The sequence below is a fragment of the Manis javanica genome, chromosome 6, assembly GCF_040802235.1.
Source record: "Manis javanica isolate MJ-LG chromosome 6, MJ_LKY, whole genome shotgun sequence".
NCBI classification, from domain to species: Eukaryota; Metazoa; Chordata; class Mammalia; order Pholidota; family Manidae; genus Manis; species Manis javanica.
This window is the reverse complement of record NC_133161.1, coordinates 2,771,052-2,785,179: the sequence shown is the minus strand read 5'-3', so window position 1 is coordinate 2,785,179 and position 14,128 is coordinate 2,771,052. Positions and strand designations below refer to the sequence as shown.

At 54.3% G+C, this 14,128-nt stretch overlaps 1 protein-coding gene across 5 annotated transcripts in view; it reads left to right on the top strand.

Annotated features, from left to right (window-relative positions):
• Window positions 1-14,128, top strand: part of DPP6 (dipeptidyl peptidase like 6) — an 863,884-nt gene that overhangs the window by 739,471 nt on the left and 110,285 nt on the right. For all 5 annotated transcript variants that reach the window (XM_073238157.1, XM_073238156.1, XM_073238155.1 and 2 more), the window contains exon 8: window positions 288-408. In XM_073238157.1, coding sequence (XP_073094258.1) covers window positions 288-408 — 121 coding nt within the window. The remainder of the gene's footprint in view (window positions 1-287; window positions 409-14,128) is intronic.

Here is a 14,128-nt window from a genome sequence, read left to right as displayed (position 1 = left end):
ATAGTCACGCAATTTAATGTTGAAGTACCCCAGAGTATCAGGCCACACATCGTCCAGTCGCGGGAAAGGATAATGTTGTGGGAGCCTGAGGAGTCGAGACTCTGATTGGCCTTAAATGTGGACTGTATTGGAGGTGGGTGAACCCCAATGATCCTGAGACTGCCTTTATTCAGTCAAATAGATACACCAAGAAAATGCAGACTACATGGCTGACTGCCAATTTTTTAAGAGCGCCCTGTTTATTATCACTTCCTTGGTTAACACTATGTTTTCTCTTTCCAAATTAGATATTTATCTTTGAAAACAATATCTATTACTGCGCACACGTTGGGAAGCAGGCCATTCGCGTGGTCTCAACCGGGAAAGAAGGTGTGATTTACAACGGCCTTAGTGACTGGCTGTATGAAGGTAAGACACGCCGAGGTGGGCGGAAAGGGGGACCTCTGGTCACTGCTGCCGGACTGTGGGGCGGGGTGGGGGTTCTTTGACTTTAATATAAAAATACCAGTTTCTACAGTTTCTCCTAAATTGCAAAGGTGCTGTTGGAGTGTGGGGAGCATCAGGCTATTGTGGGGGCCTAAGGCTCGAGTGCAGGCCAGGGGGAGGTGCTTCTGGCAACACTCAGGGACGCAGATGCACAGGTCTCTGGACCCCCATTCCACGAGGTAGAGTGTCTTGTTTTGCCTCGGGGAGGGGAGGGTTGGAAAGGAAACAGCAGGTTGACACTTTCCAGAGGCCGATCCCAGGGACTTGCTGTTCTGAGCCTACGGGCTGGCTGGACACTTCCCACCACTGACGTTCCTTTGGCACCAGAGGACGCCAGCTGCATGCATTAATAAATAACTAAAAATCTGAGTGCAAAGCTCTCTTCTTAACATTTATAATCTGTCTCCATGCTAATGAGACTTCCATCATAACAGTAACCATCCTGTATCGATTGCTGTTAGGTGCCAGGCGCCATTTAAGTACTTTCTTCTCTGTTACCTCACGTAACCCTCTGTCTCCGTCCGCCTGGGCTGCCGTAACAGAACGCTGTAGACGGGGTGGTTTGAACAGCAGACATTCACTTCTCACAGTTCTGGGGGAAGAAGTCCAAGACTATGGGGCCGGCAGGTCCCGCATCTGGTGAGGTGCCTTCCTGACGTGCAGACACCACCTTCCCGTCCTCACACGGGAGTGGCGGTGGGGACAGCTCGGGGCTCCTCATTCCCTTAGAAGGGCTCTAATCCCATCACAGGGGCTGCGCCCTCATGAACTAATCAGCTCCCCGAGGCCCCCTTCTGACACCATCACACTAGGAATCCAGGCTTCAGCTTGAATTTGGGGGGCATGGATATTCATTCCCTGGTGCCCCCACTTCTGCACAGTCTGACAGTACTATTACTGACGTTTCACAGCTGAGGCATGGTGAGGTCAGGTAACCTGGCCAGGGTCACACAGGGTTAAGGAATACATCGGGAGTGCCGTTGTCCAGGGACAATTCCCTCTCCCAAGGCCCAGGTGTGCCCCAGGGCAGCTGAGCATGGCTGGGCTGCAGCTTGCACACTTCTCAGCCGCCCCACCTGAGACCGCGGGGCCACAGCCACAGCTCACCGTGCGGGGCTGGGCCGGGGGGCCAGGGGTGTTCGAGGTGGGGTCCCCGTGCTGTGTATCCCTCAGGCTGGGTTCTGCACTCGGGGGCTTCATGTATTGTACAGTGTGAAGCAGATGGACGTGGAAGCTTGAATTACTTCCCATGTAATTTTCCTGAGGTCTCTGAGGCACAAAGTTCTATGACTTGATTTCTAGATTTTTTAAAAATTGAAGTATGAGACATATATAATAAAATACACAATTTGAAGGACACAGTTTGACAAGATTGACAACCATATGTAGTGTGTACCCCAGCTGAGACCCGGGACATTCAACAGCCCAGAAGGTTCCCCGGCCCTCGCCATGAACTCTTCCGCACGAGCCTCCATTCCTGAGGCCGCCATTGTGCTGATTCCTGTGCAGCTCATTTTCTAACAAACCTGCTACAAGCTGGGCAGCCCTCCAGCCCCCGAGGCTGTCCTCCCAGGGCGGTGACCCCAGAAGGCCCCTGTCACCCTAATGTGGCTGCTGCACCTCAGAGCACTCGGGGTTTGAGTTTCTGAGTTGCCCTCTGGGCCCCAGGAGGACTGACCTTGAGGTCTTGCTGTCACGGTGTCCCTGGGTGACACACTGGCCCGTGTCTGCTGTGGTGACTGTTCTCTGCACGGACAGCCCACGTTTGAGCCCACAGTGACAGCCGGGAGGCCCCCTGCAGAGGAAGGACCCTGGGGTCTTAGTCATGCACCAGGACTAATCGCCTTCAAAAATTCATAACCAGGGGATTTAAAATATCTTCTTTAGTATCTTCCTAATAAAAGAAAACACTCATTGCTTTGCAATTCAGGCTAAGCTTTTGCTTTAGCAAATCCATTAAAAGGAAATTTTTCTTCAAGGCATTTACGCAAAATAGTGTTGGTGCGATAACAGAGCCCCCAATATTTTAAATCAATAATCAATCACAGTTGATGTGGCAGCTTAATCTACTTAGTGTTGTTCCCTGGAAGGTTATATATGCTGATGCTTAGATTTCTGAAGTTGGGAGCGCAAGAGCCCCTGGGAATCTAGGTTCCTTTTTTAATAATGAGAACATAAACTTTGAAGATTGCCTTTTTCTGATCTGTGACTTAACTGTTTCACTTTCAAATGCTTCCCAAAGAAAACGTTGGTGGGGGAAGAATGGGAGGGAAAATGCCCTGAAGGCATTTGCAGGGCTAACTAACTCCCTCGGGGATGTTAGTTTTGAGGAGAAACTAAGCTGTGTAAATGGGAAGCAACCCTGTAGTCTGTAGGCTCGTTGGCCGCAAAATGCCATATTGATTTGTTTTGTTTCCCAAAAAGGATCTCAAACATACTGAACACTTCAGAATACTGAGGGCTGAGGGAGAGAAGCGGTAGGAGACGTGGGGGCTGCCGGGATCTCCCTCCCCGACCGCGGTGCACAGACTCTGCAGGGGCACCTTCTCCGGTGAACTGAGACAGTCCTTGTGCTGGGATGCGCCTCCCACACGGGCTCTGAGCTCAGCACCGGGTGTCTCACTGCCTCCTGGTGGCCACAAGTTTTGTTCTTCTGGGCAAATATTCATGCAGTTATTAGAATTTTGATTTTAGCATAAAATTAAAAACTGCTTAGTAGTGTCCTACAGCTGTTTTAAGGCTTACTAAAGTTGGTTATCCAGAAGCTCAAATTAAGATGTTACTAGAGTTTTTTGAGAACTCTAAATGAGAGTTCTGTTAAGAATTTGCACTTTCATGCAAGTCTTAGCAATTTGGCAAAGCTACGCATGTGTAGGCGTTTGGGCAGGCTGCCTACGTGTTAGCTATGGTTGTTGACATACAGCTGGAATTGTCCGAAGTTTTATGAAAGGTTCTTTATTCCCAGTTTGCAGGGTTACTTGTATTCTCCAGTGGCGTCTATTGTTTGTGCTATTTCTGCCTCCATCGCTGTCATATACACAGGAGGCATAGTTGTATAGCACCGGAATTTTGGCCTATAATTTTGGAATAATGAGGTTTAAAGTCTTTAAATGTTCAGCCAAACTATGAGACGCCCATACCTCTCTTGCCAAGCAGTCATATGCATAATCCCAAATGAGCTTCATTACTCCATGGTACGTGATTATTGTCAAATGGCTTGTACCACAGGGGAGGGTAGGCGTGTGCGGGGGTCATTGCGAACCGTGTCTACATAAAGCCCTAAATAATATTTCCCTTGAAAAGTGCATATTGGCTTTAATTTAACTCATGGTTTGGGATTTGGTGAGCTGCAGGCCGCACTGCCGTAGGGGTGCCCCCACCCACTTGGTGTGTGTCCTAAGCAGGCTGGCCAGGCCTCCACGATGGTCACACGGGGATAGTGTGCGATGTTATTCACACTGTCGCTCCGCACTTCTGAGGAATAGCCTAACCTCGGCTGTCGGAAGGAGTCGGAAGACATATTGCACTTTTTACCAGTGAGAAAGTGTTTCTAACGCTTCTTCTGCTATTTTTAAAACTCCCTGACATACATTTAGATGGCGATGTTTTGAAATGCTTATGGAACCTTTCTGGAGTGGACATTCTCGATTCGGTTCTTCACACGTAGACCGTCTCTGAAGTACCTGGGACAGGCGGACTGTGCCCAGGTGGGAGGTGGAAGCGCCCACACACCCGTCACACCTCATTCTGACCACCCAGACGGCTTTAAAATCAGTTATGTGGCCACTGGGTCGAAGGACTTGAAATCATGTTAAGTATGTATGCCTTACTCAAACCATAGACCTGTAGTTCTTTGGACTTAGTGTCGGTCACTTCTCTGATTGACGTGATGGGAAATCTCTGCTTCCACCCAGAAACTCTCGATCAGGATATTGCCAGAAGCTAGTGATGGGCTTTACAGAGCTCTCTCCTGGAAGGGGAAGGGCAACATAGCTGCACTTAGGAGGGGGGTCCATGCAGTGACATCTAGAAATGCCACCAGATCCATGAGGTGCTGGCCTCTGAATAATAGCTTCACTTCTTAAAAGCCAGTGAACTTGGATGAGTATTTAACTCTGTGTCTCTGTTTTCTTGTCTGCAAAATGAGGAAAACAGCTGTTGTGTTCCCTGAGATCATAGAGGAAATGAAGTGACATACAGCATGGACCAACATTAAAACAGTGCCTGTCACTAGTAAGCCACAAGTACTCCTGTGGAACAACATGATTGCCTTGTAATTTCCGAAGTCTGATCAAGGAGCAGGTCCCCAGTCTGCTCTTCTGGCAGCACTGTCAGAAGTCAGGAGCATTAATGTGGCTGATTCTCCCAGTCTCAGTTTCGAGAACGAGTGTGCTCTACTCACTCGTTAAGTCATTGTTTCTGTGTAGAGGAAGCGCATGACTTCCAAATCAACCTAGAAAGGCCACCTGTACAGAAATGACATCTCAGGAGCCCTCTCTCTGCATCTAGCCACCCAGCTGGACCACACCCCTCCTTTGTCACTGACACCTGGCAGGGTGACAGCTGATTTCTTTATGAGCTCCATAGAGCTTGGAACATGGTAAAAATTATGCTTCATGATGGCTTATGGAAATTAAATACTTAAAAAATTATATTCCACTTCATCTATGACTTCTGAAGGGGGATAGCATCGTGAGAGAAATGATGAATGGATGGAAAATTCAATCTGGAAAAGCCACCAGATTCGTGAGGTGCTGGCTGTGGAGCTCTGGCATGTTATTTTTGCCTTTTGCAGTTTTCCAGGACCTATATTTCTCAGGATGCTTGGTTTTCTCCAGTGTCACTGGGATGGACTAGATAACACTCAACTGCCTTCTACCATTGACATTTTCAGATTTAAGTATGGGTGCCATGAATGCACAGCATGAGGGCACATAGTCTGCATTCATGCCAATGCCTTTACAGTGAAATATTGACCTATCCTCAGGGCTGGCTTAGTAGGTGTGCTGGCACAAAGCCCCGACTGTGAACAGGGCACAGGGCGCCTCAAGGCCTCCCCTTCCCCACTGCCACACAGAGGACACTGGGTCCCGGCAAAGTCGGGTGATGTAATGCCTTTTCCCTGCCCCGTGTGGGGCCATCAGCTCTAAAGGAATCTGCATTCTTCCCTTGCCTTTCTTCCTACAAAATGTGCAAGCTCGCATAACCCCTCTCCTTGCTGAGGGCTGTCCTTGGGCAGGCGCAGGTGGGTGGGATGGCTGCTCCGCGTCAGAGCCCCTGAACCCGGCGCCGTGCGGGAGACTCACTCGCACCCCTGGTCTGTGAACGGGGGTTGCTGAGTGGAAGCAGATACAGGTTGTTAGGTTTCAGGTCGCGTTCACCTCCTTTCTCAGTGTCCCAACCCTGGGAGAGGCTGTCCTGGGAAGGTCAAGCAGCGGGAGGTCCCTGCCACTGTGCAGGGTTGTCCCAGAGTGATTCCTGCCCTGGGTGGAGGTCAGACGCGCTGGCCTGGTGTCTCCAAGGGTACAAGCTGATTCTGAGCCCCCACGTGCAGCCCAGAGCCCAGGGCCAGCAGTGCCTCCGGAGGCTGGCGGCTGCTCCCTCTCAGCTCAAAAGACAACCAGGCCCCGCCGGGTACACAGCACCATCCTCACCAGCCTAAGCCTCATCCACTCAACAGCAAAGGGCCCCGCACCTGGGTGCTGCCCCCATGCTGGCTGCACCCAGAGGAGGGGACCTACCAGTTTGAAGCGGAAAAATCCCTTCCAGCACCTTGTCCTTTTTGCAGGTATGAATGCCTCTGGCATTTGCTTTCTTAGAAGGAAAACCACAGCTGTGTGGACACTAAGCCTGCAAAGTGCTGGGATTTTAGGTAGATGTTCCTGGGAAGGTGCCCAGCCAGGAGGAAGCCAGCTCTGCCCAGCCCGTGGGACAAAGCCGCCAGCCCCAGAAGGGCTCTGGCCCGGCCCTGTCTGCTGTTCCCTTGTTTTCCGGTCCTTCTATGCATCCCGCTCAGGCTGCCCTCATCTCGCTCCGGCCTCCCATTCTCCCTGCCACACTGTCTCCCTTCAGGGGTCATCCTCACCCGCCATGTGCTTTCGCCTCCAGGCCTGGTGCCTATGTCTCTGCGTGGATAAGAGGACCAGGAGGAACTTGTGGATAACAGAGTCCAGCCTGTAAGGAAGATACCCGCCCACGTGGCCCTCACTTACTCTGGGATTCATGCCCGGTGTCAGCTCTGCACCAGCACTGATTAGTCACTGTGAGAACACAGTACCCAACACAGATGTGCCTCTGGGACAGGGAAGGAGGGGAGGAGATGAGAGGCAGACGACAGGGACCGTCCCCGGAGGGGCGGGCACAGAGCCGTCCACCAGGAAGCCACCACCAACCTGGGAGGCAGGGCCCAGCTTGCATGGCCCAGACACACGTTTGTGCAGCCCTTCCGCACCGGGTGACCCTCTGGTCCCCATGGGCAGCAAAGACGCTTTGTGATCAGGACCTGCCTCCAAGCAGTTTATATAATGCAAGATGGTATTAATCAAATCCTAATTATATGGCACATGTCTTCCATATAATTTGGACACTTTTGGCAGAAGGTGTATTCTAGAAACATGAAAATCAGAAAGCCAAGCAACCATTGATCCGTTAATTCAAGAGCTGATTCTATAAACTTTTTTTTCCAGATTTCCTTCCCTCAAGATATTACCAGTGCAGGGCCCCCAGCCTCTTTTCCAATTTCTGTGTTTCACTAACAGTTTCAGATTTGAGATCCTGTGGGGTGTGACCTGACATCAGCGTGTCCCAATGTGGAGACGTGTAAGACAGCTGGGGAGAAAGCTGATGGTCAGGAAGTGTGTGGCCCCAACATCGCCATGTCTATAGGATGTGACAGGCAGGGAAGGGCCGAGAATGTCTAGGCCTCCCCTTCTGGCTGTGACACGGGAAGCTTTCCCTCCCATGTGCCAGAGCACGAGAGGTGGGCACCGTCGGCAGTACCTCGTCGGAGCTCTGTGGCTGCTCCCGCTCTGCCAGGCACCCACTCCGTCCTGGCCTCTATCGTCTGCCTCGGTGGCATTCAGGTAAGGGTGGTGGGCTCTCAAGAGCCTCCAGAACTCAGGGACGGTGGGACAGACCTCAGCACGTGGCTACCTCCCACCAAACACTCCGCATGCCAGAAGTCCTCTTCTATTTCCTAAGCCATATTAAGGCTTCCTTGGGCTCTTCAGAGAGCATAACGTACCTTCCTTGAATGGCCATGCACATCAGAGGGAAATAAAGCCAGAAATGAGAGCAAAATCATCAGGAGTGGCTGTGGGCGTGGGCGCTCCGGCTGTGGCTGGGGTTTTGTATAATTACTTTTGTTTCATTGTAGCATTTAATTGAGTCTGAAAAAAATCCTCATTAAGGGAAAAGAAAGCTGAAAAGGGAATTGAGAGCAGTAAGAAAGAGACCATCCAGGCTGGCGGGGAGATGGCCTCCCAGCACGACGGGGCTGTGCTAACTGACTGATGACGCAGGCACAGGAGCAAGGGGCTGGCCCGCTGAGAACTCCCAAAGTGGGTGCCACCAAGATGGGTGACAGCCAGCTAGAGGAGGGGGTGGGCGAGTGCGCGCGTGTGAGAGACAGACGGACGGACAGAGACGGAGAGAGGCGGATTTCAGGCAAGTTGCCCAAATACCTAAAAAGTCTGGAGACTAACGCAGCATCTCTGCCCCCTCTTGGCATTGCAAGAGCCTTACAACACTGCCCTTGCTGCCTGAGAGGCAGGGGCCTGCCCGCCCGGAGTGGGTGTGCCCAGCTGCCTTCGGGCAGCCCAGGGCTCTGCAGCGAGGCGTCACACATGCCGGGCTGACCAGACGCCGTCAGAGGCCTTGGGCAGCCCACCCCCCGACAAAAGCAGCTTCCTGCAAATTTCCCAGTTAAAAGTCTCCAGCCACAGAGAGAGGTGTTTGTTGTCTTTTTTGAAAAAAAAAAAAAAAAAAAGAACGGGTGAATTAGGGCAATCGGTCAGGGCGCCTGGAGAAGCTGCAGATTAGCGGCCAGTACGGTTCTAATGAAAATCTGCGTGAGCCAGGGCGGCCCGGGACTAGAAAATCAAACCCAGTCTTCCTTTCTTCTGGAGGTGTGGGCAGGAACGCTGCCCTCTGCTGGCCAGCCGAGGCCGGCGGGTGGGCACTGACGCCGGAACTGGCAGGTCTCTGGCGACCAGGAGACGCTCACAGTGCATAATGTGCAGACCGCACGTGCTGACAAGCGCCTCGCCAGGTAAAAGCTCCCTTTAACTCCTGGCTTGTTGCTCGCCAGTTTCCTTTTCAAACCCCCATTTCATTCTACTCTCGGCACCACGGATAACATATTTAGTGGCAGGAAAAGGCAGCAGATGAAGTGGGAATAAAGAAGATTGTCTGTATTTAGAATGAATTCATGTATTTCCACATACAGATTTATCAGGCACGTTATTTATGTTTTTTGCAGTTTTCCATGGCCTAGATTTCTCAGAGTGATTGGTTTTCTCCAACATACAGCCGCTCGGGTGTAGGGCACAGGCCCTTAGGAACAGTCAGAACCCACAGGCCGTTGTGGTGGGGGCGGACCTGGCCCCGTCTCGCCGTCTGCATTGTTTTGATCCGTGTCATGCCTCATTAGGAGATGACAATCTGCAATACTGATATTACTCGGCAGATGGAATCTCCAAATGCTGAACATAATGTTGAAATTGCTGTACGTTGCCCAGGCCCCGTGGTATTGTGGGAAGAGCCGTGAACCTAGAATCAAGGCACTAAGCCAGGCTCTGCCCCCTCCCATCCTGTGATTCTGGGTTAACACCTTGGCTCCTTGCTAAAGTCTCTACTCCACCACTCCTCAAAGTGGAGTCCCGTCGGGCCTCCAGCATGTCCCCTGAGCAGATGTCCTCTGTAAAATGGGTCTCAGAAGCACACCCACAGGTCGGTAGGCTTTCAGTAGGAAGCTCACAAAGTCTGGCAGACGAAATGCTCAGTCACTGGCGGGACATGCACCAGGCTGGAACCGCCTGCCCTGTCCACTGGGCTTCAGAGATGCTGCAGGTCAGGGGACCTTGGGACCAAAGGCAGGGCTGCCTGTGGACATTGTTATGCCAGCAGCACAAGACAGAAGAACGAGACTGGGAGAAGGATGCGCTCAGGGCACCCGAGCGAGGGTCGGGGAGAGGAGCCCTGGAATGTTCCAGCACAGTGTCGGGAGGACCCAGGGCACATGGCTGAGCTGGGCTCTCATACCTCCCCTCTGAGCCCCAAAGGCTCAACTTTGAAAAATCACTAAGGGGCTGTCCACTCTGCAGGACTTATGTCCCCTCTCCCCACTGACTCTCAGGGCGAGGTGGGAACTTGTACCAGCTCCATTTATGGATGATACATCCATTATAATCATACGAGGTCATCTTGGCAGGAAGACATTGGAAGAAGAGGGCAAGAAAGGTAAATAAAGCCCTGAATTTGCAGAAAATGACAGACATCACGCGCCCACTCAGAGCCGTCCCACCAGTGCCATGGCCCCCTGGCCAGCCTGCGCATTGAAGGCTGACATCACTCTTGCCAGTGTTTCATTGAGAAGCTGGTTTTGATTGGCCCGGTGCCCCTTCATCTCCATTTGCATGCCAGCACTGTCTGCCTTACAGTATATTTTCATTGCACTCCAGAAATTGGACCTCAAATCACGGGCTTTTAGAACATTCAAACCCATAATGGTACAGATCCGTGCAGCATATCTTGTGGGACTCCCACTCACCAGTCGTGTGAACTCGATGTGAATCAATCTGGGTGTGGAAGCTTGGGCTCTTCATCTGTATGGTGGGAGAATAACATCGCCTTGTACAGTCATTGAAAATCACTCAGGACGGGTGGTGGTGAGGACTGCCAGTCATTCCTTAAGCATCAGCAAGTCGTAGCTGTTGGCACTCGTGCCCCTGCTGTAGAGAGCGCTGTACATCAGTGAAAAACAGTTTCTCTTCTCTGACACAGAGCAGGTGCCAGCATCTCTCAGGCACACCTCCACCACCCAGCAGCACAGGAGAAACAGGACTTGGGACAGTGCGTAGTCGGCCGACACTCCAGTGGTGCCTGCATAACGCACAGCGAATGTGTAATAAGGTGGAGAGCACCTCACAAACCAGGAGCAGCCTGGACTTCAGCAGCACGCTGCCCGTGAGAGTCACGGCTCAGGCAGATCTGCGTGTATGTCGCTCTGATGTACTGATTTGTTGTGAGAACAGTGAGCAGAGGGAGGGCAGGTGCAGAAGTTGGTGGTGTCTGCTGACCTCGATGCCCACTGGGTCTTCCGGGAAGAGGACAGCCGGGACTCAGTGCCTCCTCCCTTCGCCTTCCCCAGGCGGGTGTTGGGCAGCAGTCGCCGGGGTGGTGGCTGTGGGGTAGAAGAGCCAGGTGGGGGCAGCAGGGTCCCGGTTGGCCTTCCAGGAGGGCAGCCAAGTAAACAAAGTGCTCTGGCAGAACCGGGGTTTCTTCCTCCAGGCACAGCCCAGAGCCCCTCCTTCTGTCTCCTGTCCCCTCCTGTCCTGCCATCACTGTGCTCCACCATGGGCTGGAGCCTGGAGCTTTCTCAGCACTGGATGTCAGCACGGGGGGGCCTGGATGCCTGCTCTGGCGGGACCCAACCCCGACATGCATCATGCCCAGTGCCAAGTGGAAGACGGAGACACTGCCCGGGTCTCTGTGACTTCATACTTTGCAGGCACCTTTCCACACTTGGTGTGGCTCAGGTTTCTCCCATGCGAGCAAGCACCAGGCTCTGCTCTTTCCGTGTCACAGGTGAGGACGCCGAGGCAGGAGGGCTTGAGTGACTTGTTTGGGGCCTGCTAGTCTCTGCCCTGGATGGGCTGTACCCATGCCCACGGCCCTCAAGGCGCTGTGTCCCACCAAGGGACAGCTCCTGCCAGCAGGCTGGGGTGCATGGGGTCAGTAGGAGCGGGTCTGCAGTGCACGGTGCATTCCCAGACACCCGAGTCTTCCCAGGTGCAGTCACGCCCAGTGGTGAGACCAGTCCAGTGAGGCAGGGTGGTGTGGAAAGGGACAGGAACGTTAATGAAAGGGGGCAATAGGGTGGAGGCTAGAAAGTACCAGAACAGGTAAGAAATGACCCAAATGGGAGTGTTTCTCAGGCCTCTGGTCCAGGGTGTACGTATGCAATGTAGGCCATGGTCAAAACCAATGATAGCCACTCATGCCATCACGGAGAAAGAGCCCGCCCGAAGGGGGCTGGTCCGCAGGAGGGCAGCCTCACTCCGAGGGCAGCAGGGCTGCAGCCCACCACGACGTGGACACGGTGTCAGGTTCTTTCAGCCGGGATGGCCTGTCAGACTGGGCCTGCTCTGCCAGCTGCCTGCCCCTGCACACTGCTTCCCTGGGACAGCCCGACCCAGTGCCACAGGTCTGAGCAGCGGGGCCGGTGGAAGGGTGACTGCCCGAGTGAGCGGAAGGTGACTGCTCTTCCTTCCCACACGTGCATGTGCTTCACACCCACTGGGCCTACTGGCTACAGAGGGCAGCACACGCAGGGCGAGGCTGCAGTGGCACCACTGTGCTTCTGGAAGCTTCTCGTCTCTTCTCGCCCTCTGCCAGCTCGTGTTAGAATGGCCAAAGTAGGAAGGCAGAACGCACTGCACTGGGCAGCGTGCCACTTCCATGTCATGACAGTATTTGGAGGTCTGGTACATGACCCTGTTTGCACTCCTGCTTGGGGAGGTGGGGAGGGGCCCGCAAGGGGCCGAGCAGTTTGCTGCAGTGGTGGGAGGGCCAGTGGTTAGAAGAGGCAGGGGTCGCCGTTGCTCCTGAAGGTGGGAGACGTGGCATGTGAGGGCTGATGGAAGCCGTCCAGCAGGGAGAAATTGATGGTGCGAGTGGAAGCGGGTTATTGCAGGGGTGGTGACCCTGAGCAGAGTCAGGCACAGGTGGGGGATGGTGCCAGCTGGAAATGGGCAGTTCGTCCATGGCAGCCGGAGGAAGGCGGCACAGACATGGAGAGCTGGTGGGAGCTGGCAGGGGCCTCCTTGGTTGCTGAGACCAGAAGGCCAGGCCAGGGAGGTTTGGGGAGAGCACACATGGGGGGCGTTACATGGGAAGGAGGGAGGAGTGGGTTAGAAAAGGCTGTAGGGAAGGACCTGGACGCACCTGGACACACCTGGGGCTAAAGGTCACGGATCCGAAGTGAAACCCGACGGCAGGGCCATTTCCCTAAGCCAGCGGCAGCCAAGCTGTGCAGGCCTGAGGCCAGAGCTGGGATTTAACCAGGGTGGGTTTGCCAGAAAGCACAAGCAGGAGGGATAGGCCGAAGGGCCGAGTGGGCAGGCAGGGACCCAGCAGAGGGCGGCAGGGGACTCAGGCAGGAGACGGGAAGCTGGACGGCAGGGATGAGGGGGGTCAGGCTGCTACTGACCGGGCAGGCAGAGGAGCAAGGGGCCCCGGAGTTGGCCTGGGTCGGGGGCTGGGGGCTGGAGAAGGGGTCAGGAGGAAAGGCAGTGCAGGAGGAGGTGCTGAGGTGCCGAGAGACCAACTCCGTGGATGCAGAATTGCTGAAAGTTAGTGTGAAAGGGGGAATGGCGCTCGGCGCTGACGCCCGCAGGAATCCTGGCTGACTGGGGGCAGCACCAAGGCAGTGCAGTCCGGGCCTCCGTCGGGATCCTGGGAGGAAGGGGACAGTGGGAGGGAAGCCACTAGAAAATGAGCCAGCCACCAGGAGACCCCGGAGCCTGGCGGGTCGGCAGTCTGAGGAAGCCGAGAAAGCGGTGCCGGGGCGGATGGCAAACTGGGTGCTCAGAGAGACCTTTGGGGCTACTGACGGAGCCCCAGCTCTGAGAGGGCCTCAGGAGGGGCATGAGGACTGTGGCTGCCCCCTGCCCCCTCCTCCTGCAGGCAGCGGCTGCACCTGCTCCCGGACTCGGGGTCCCTGCGACCTAAGGCTTTGGTGGGGACCTTACTGACCCGGGAATGCTTCCCACTGCCCCCAGGCAGGGCCCCTGGCACCTACAGAATGGTGGCGTCCGCTGGGCCTGCCCTTGTACACCCATCCCCCTGACCTGTCTGCCAGCAGACCCGCTCCTCCCCGGCCCGTGCACAGCTCCTCCACAGCGGCACCGTTGCCCAAGGACCAGTGAGCTGCAGGCATTGCAGGGATGCCTGGGTGAGGGCAGCTCGGTGCCTGGCTCAGTAAAACCCTTGTAACGGTGGCTGTCCAGGATGTCTGGGAGCCGCTGCACCAGCGCTGTTGTACTCACGCTTCTGTTTGCTTTTTGAAAATGTTTGTTGAGTGCTTCCTCCCTGCACAGCACTTAGGAAGGATGACGCATGGGACTCTGCTGCTCAGGGGCTGTCCCAGGACCCGGGTGGCGCAGCCTGGGCCTGAAAGCCGGCGGAGTCTGTGGGCCCGCAGGTGAGTCTCAGGTTCTGTCAGGCACCAAGCGAGAGGCAAGGGACTGATGCGGCCCCAGTGAACGGGACTTCCACCTTTGCTTCTGATCACCCCAGTTTAGTTCAATTCAAGCCATTTATGGGGTGCCTGCTGTGTGCCGTGCACGGGGCTGGGCGGTATCTAGGAGACAGGGAGAAGGAACGGATTGGGAAGAGGGAGTAAATCTTACATAACCTTCTT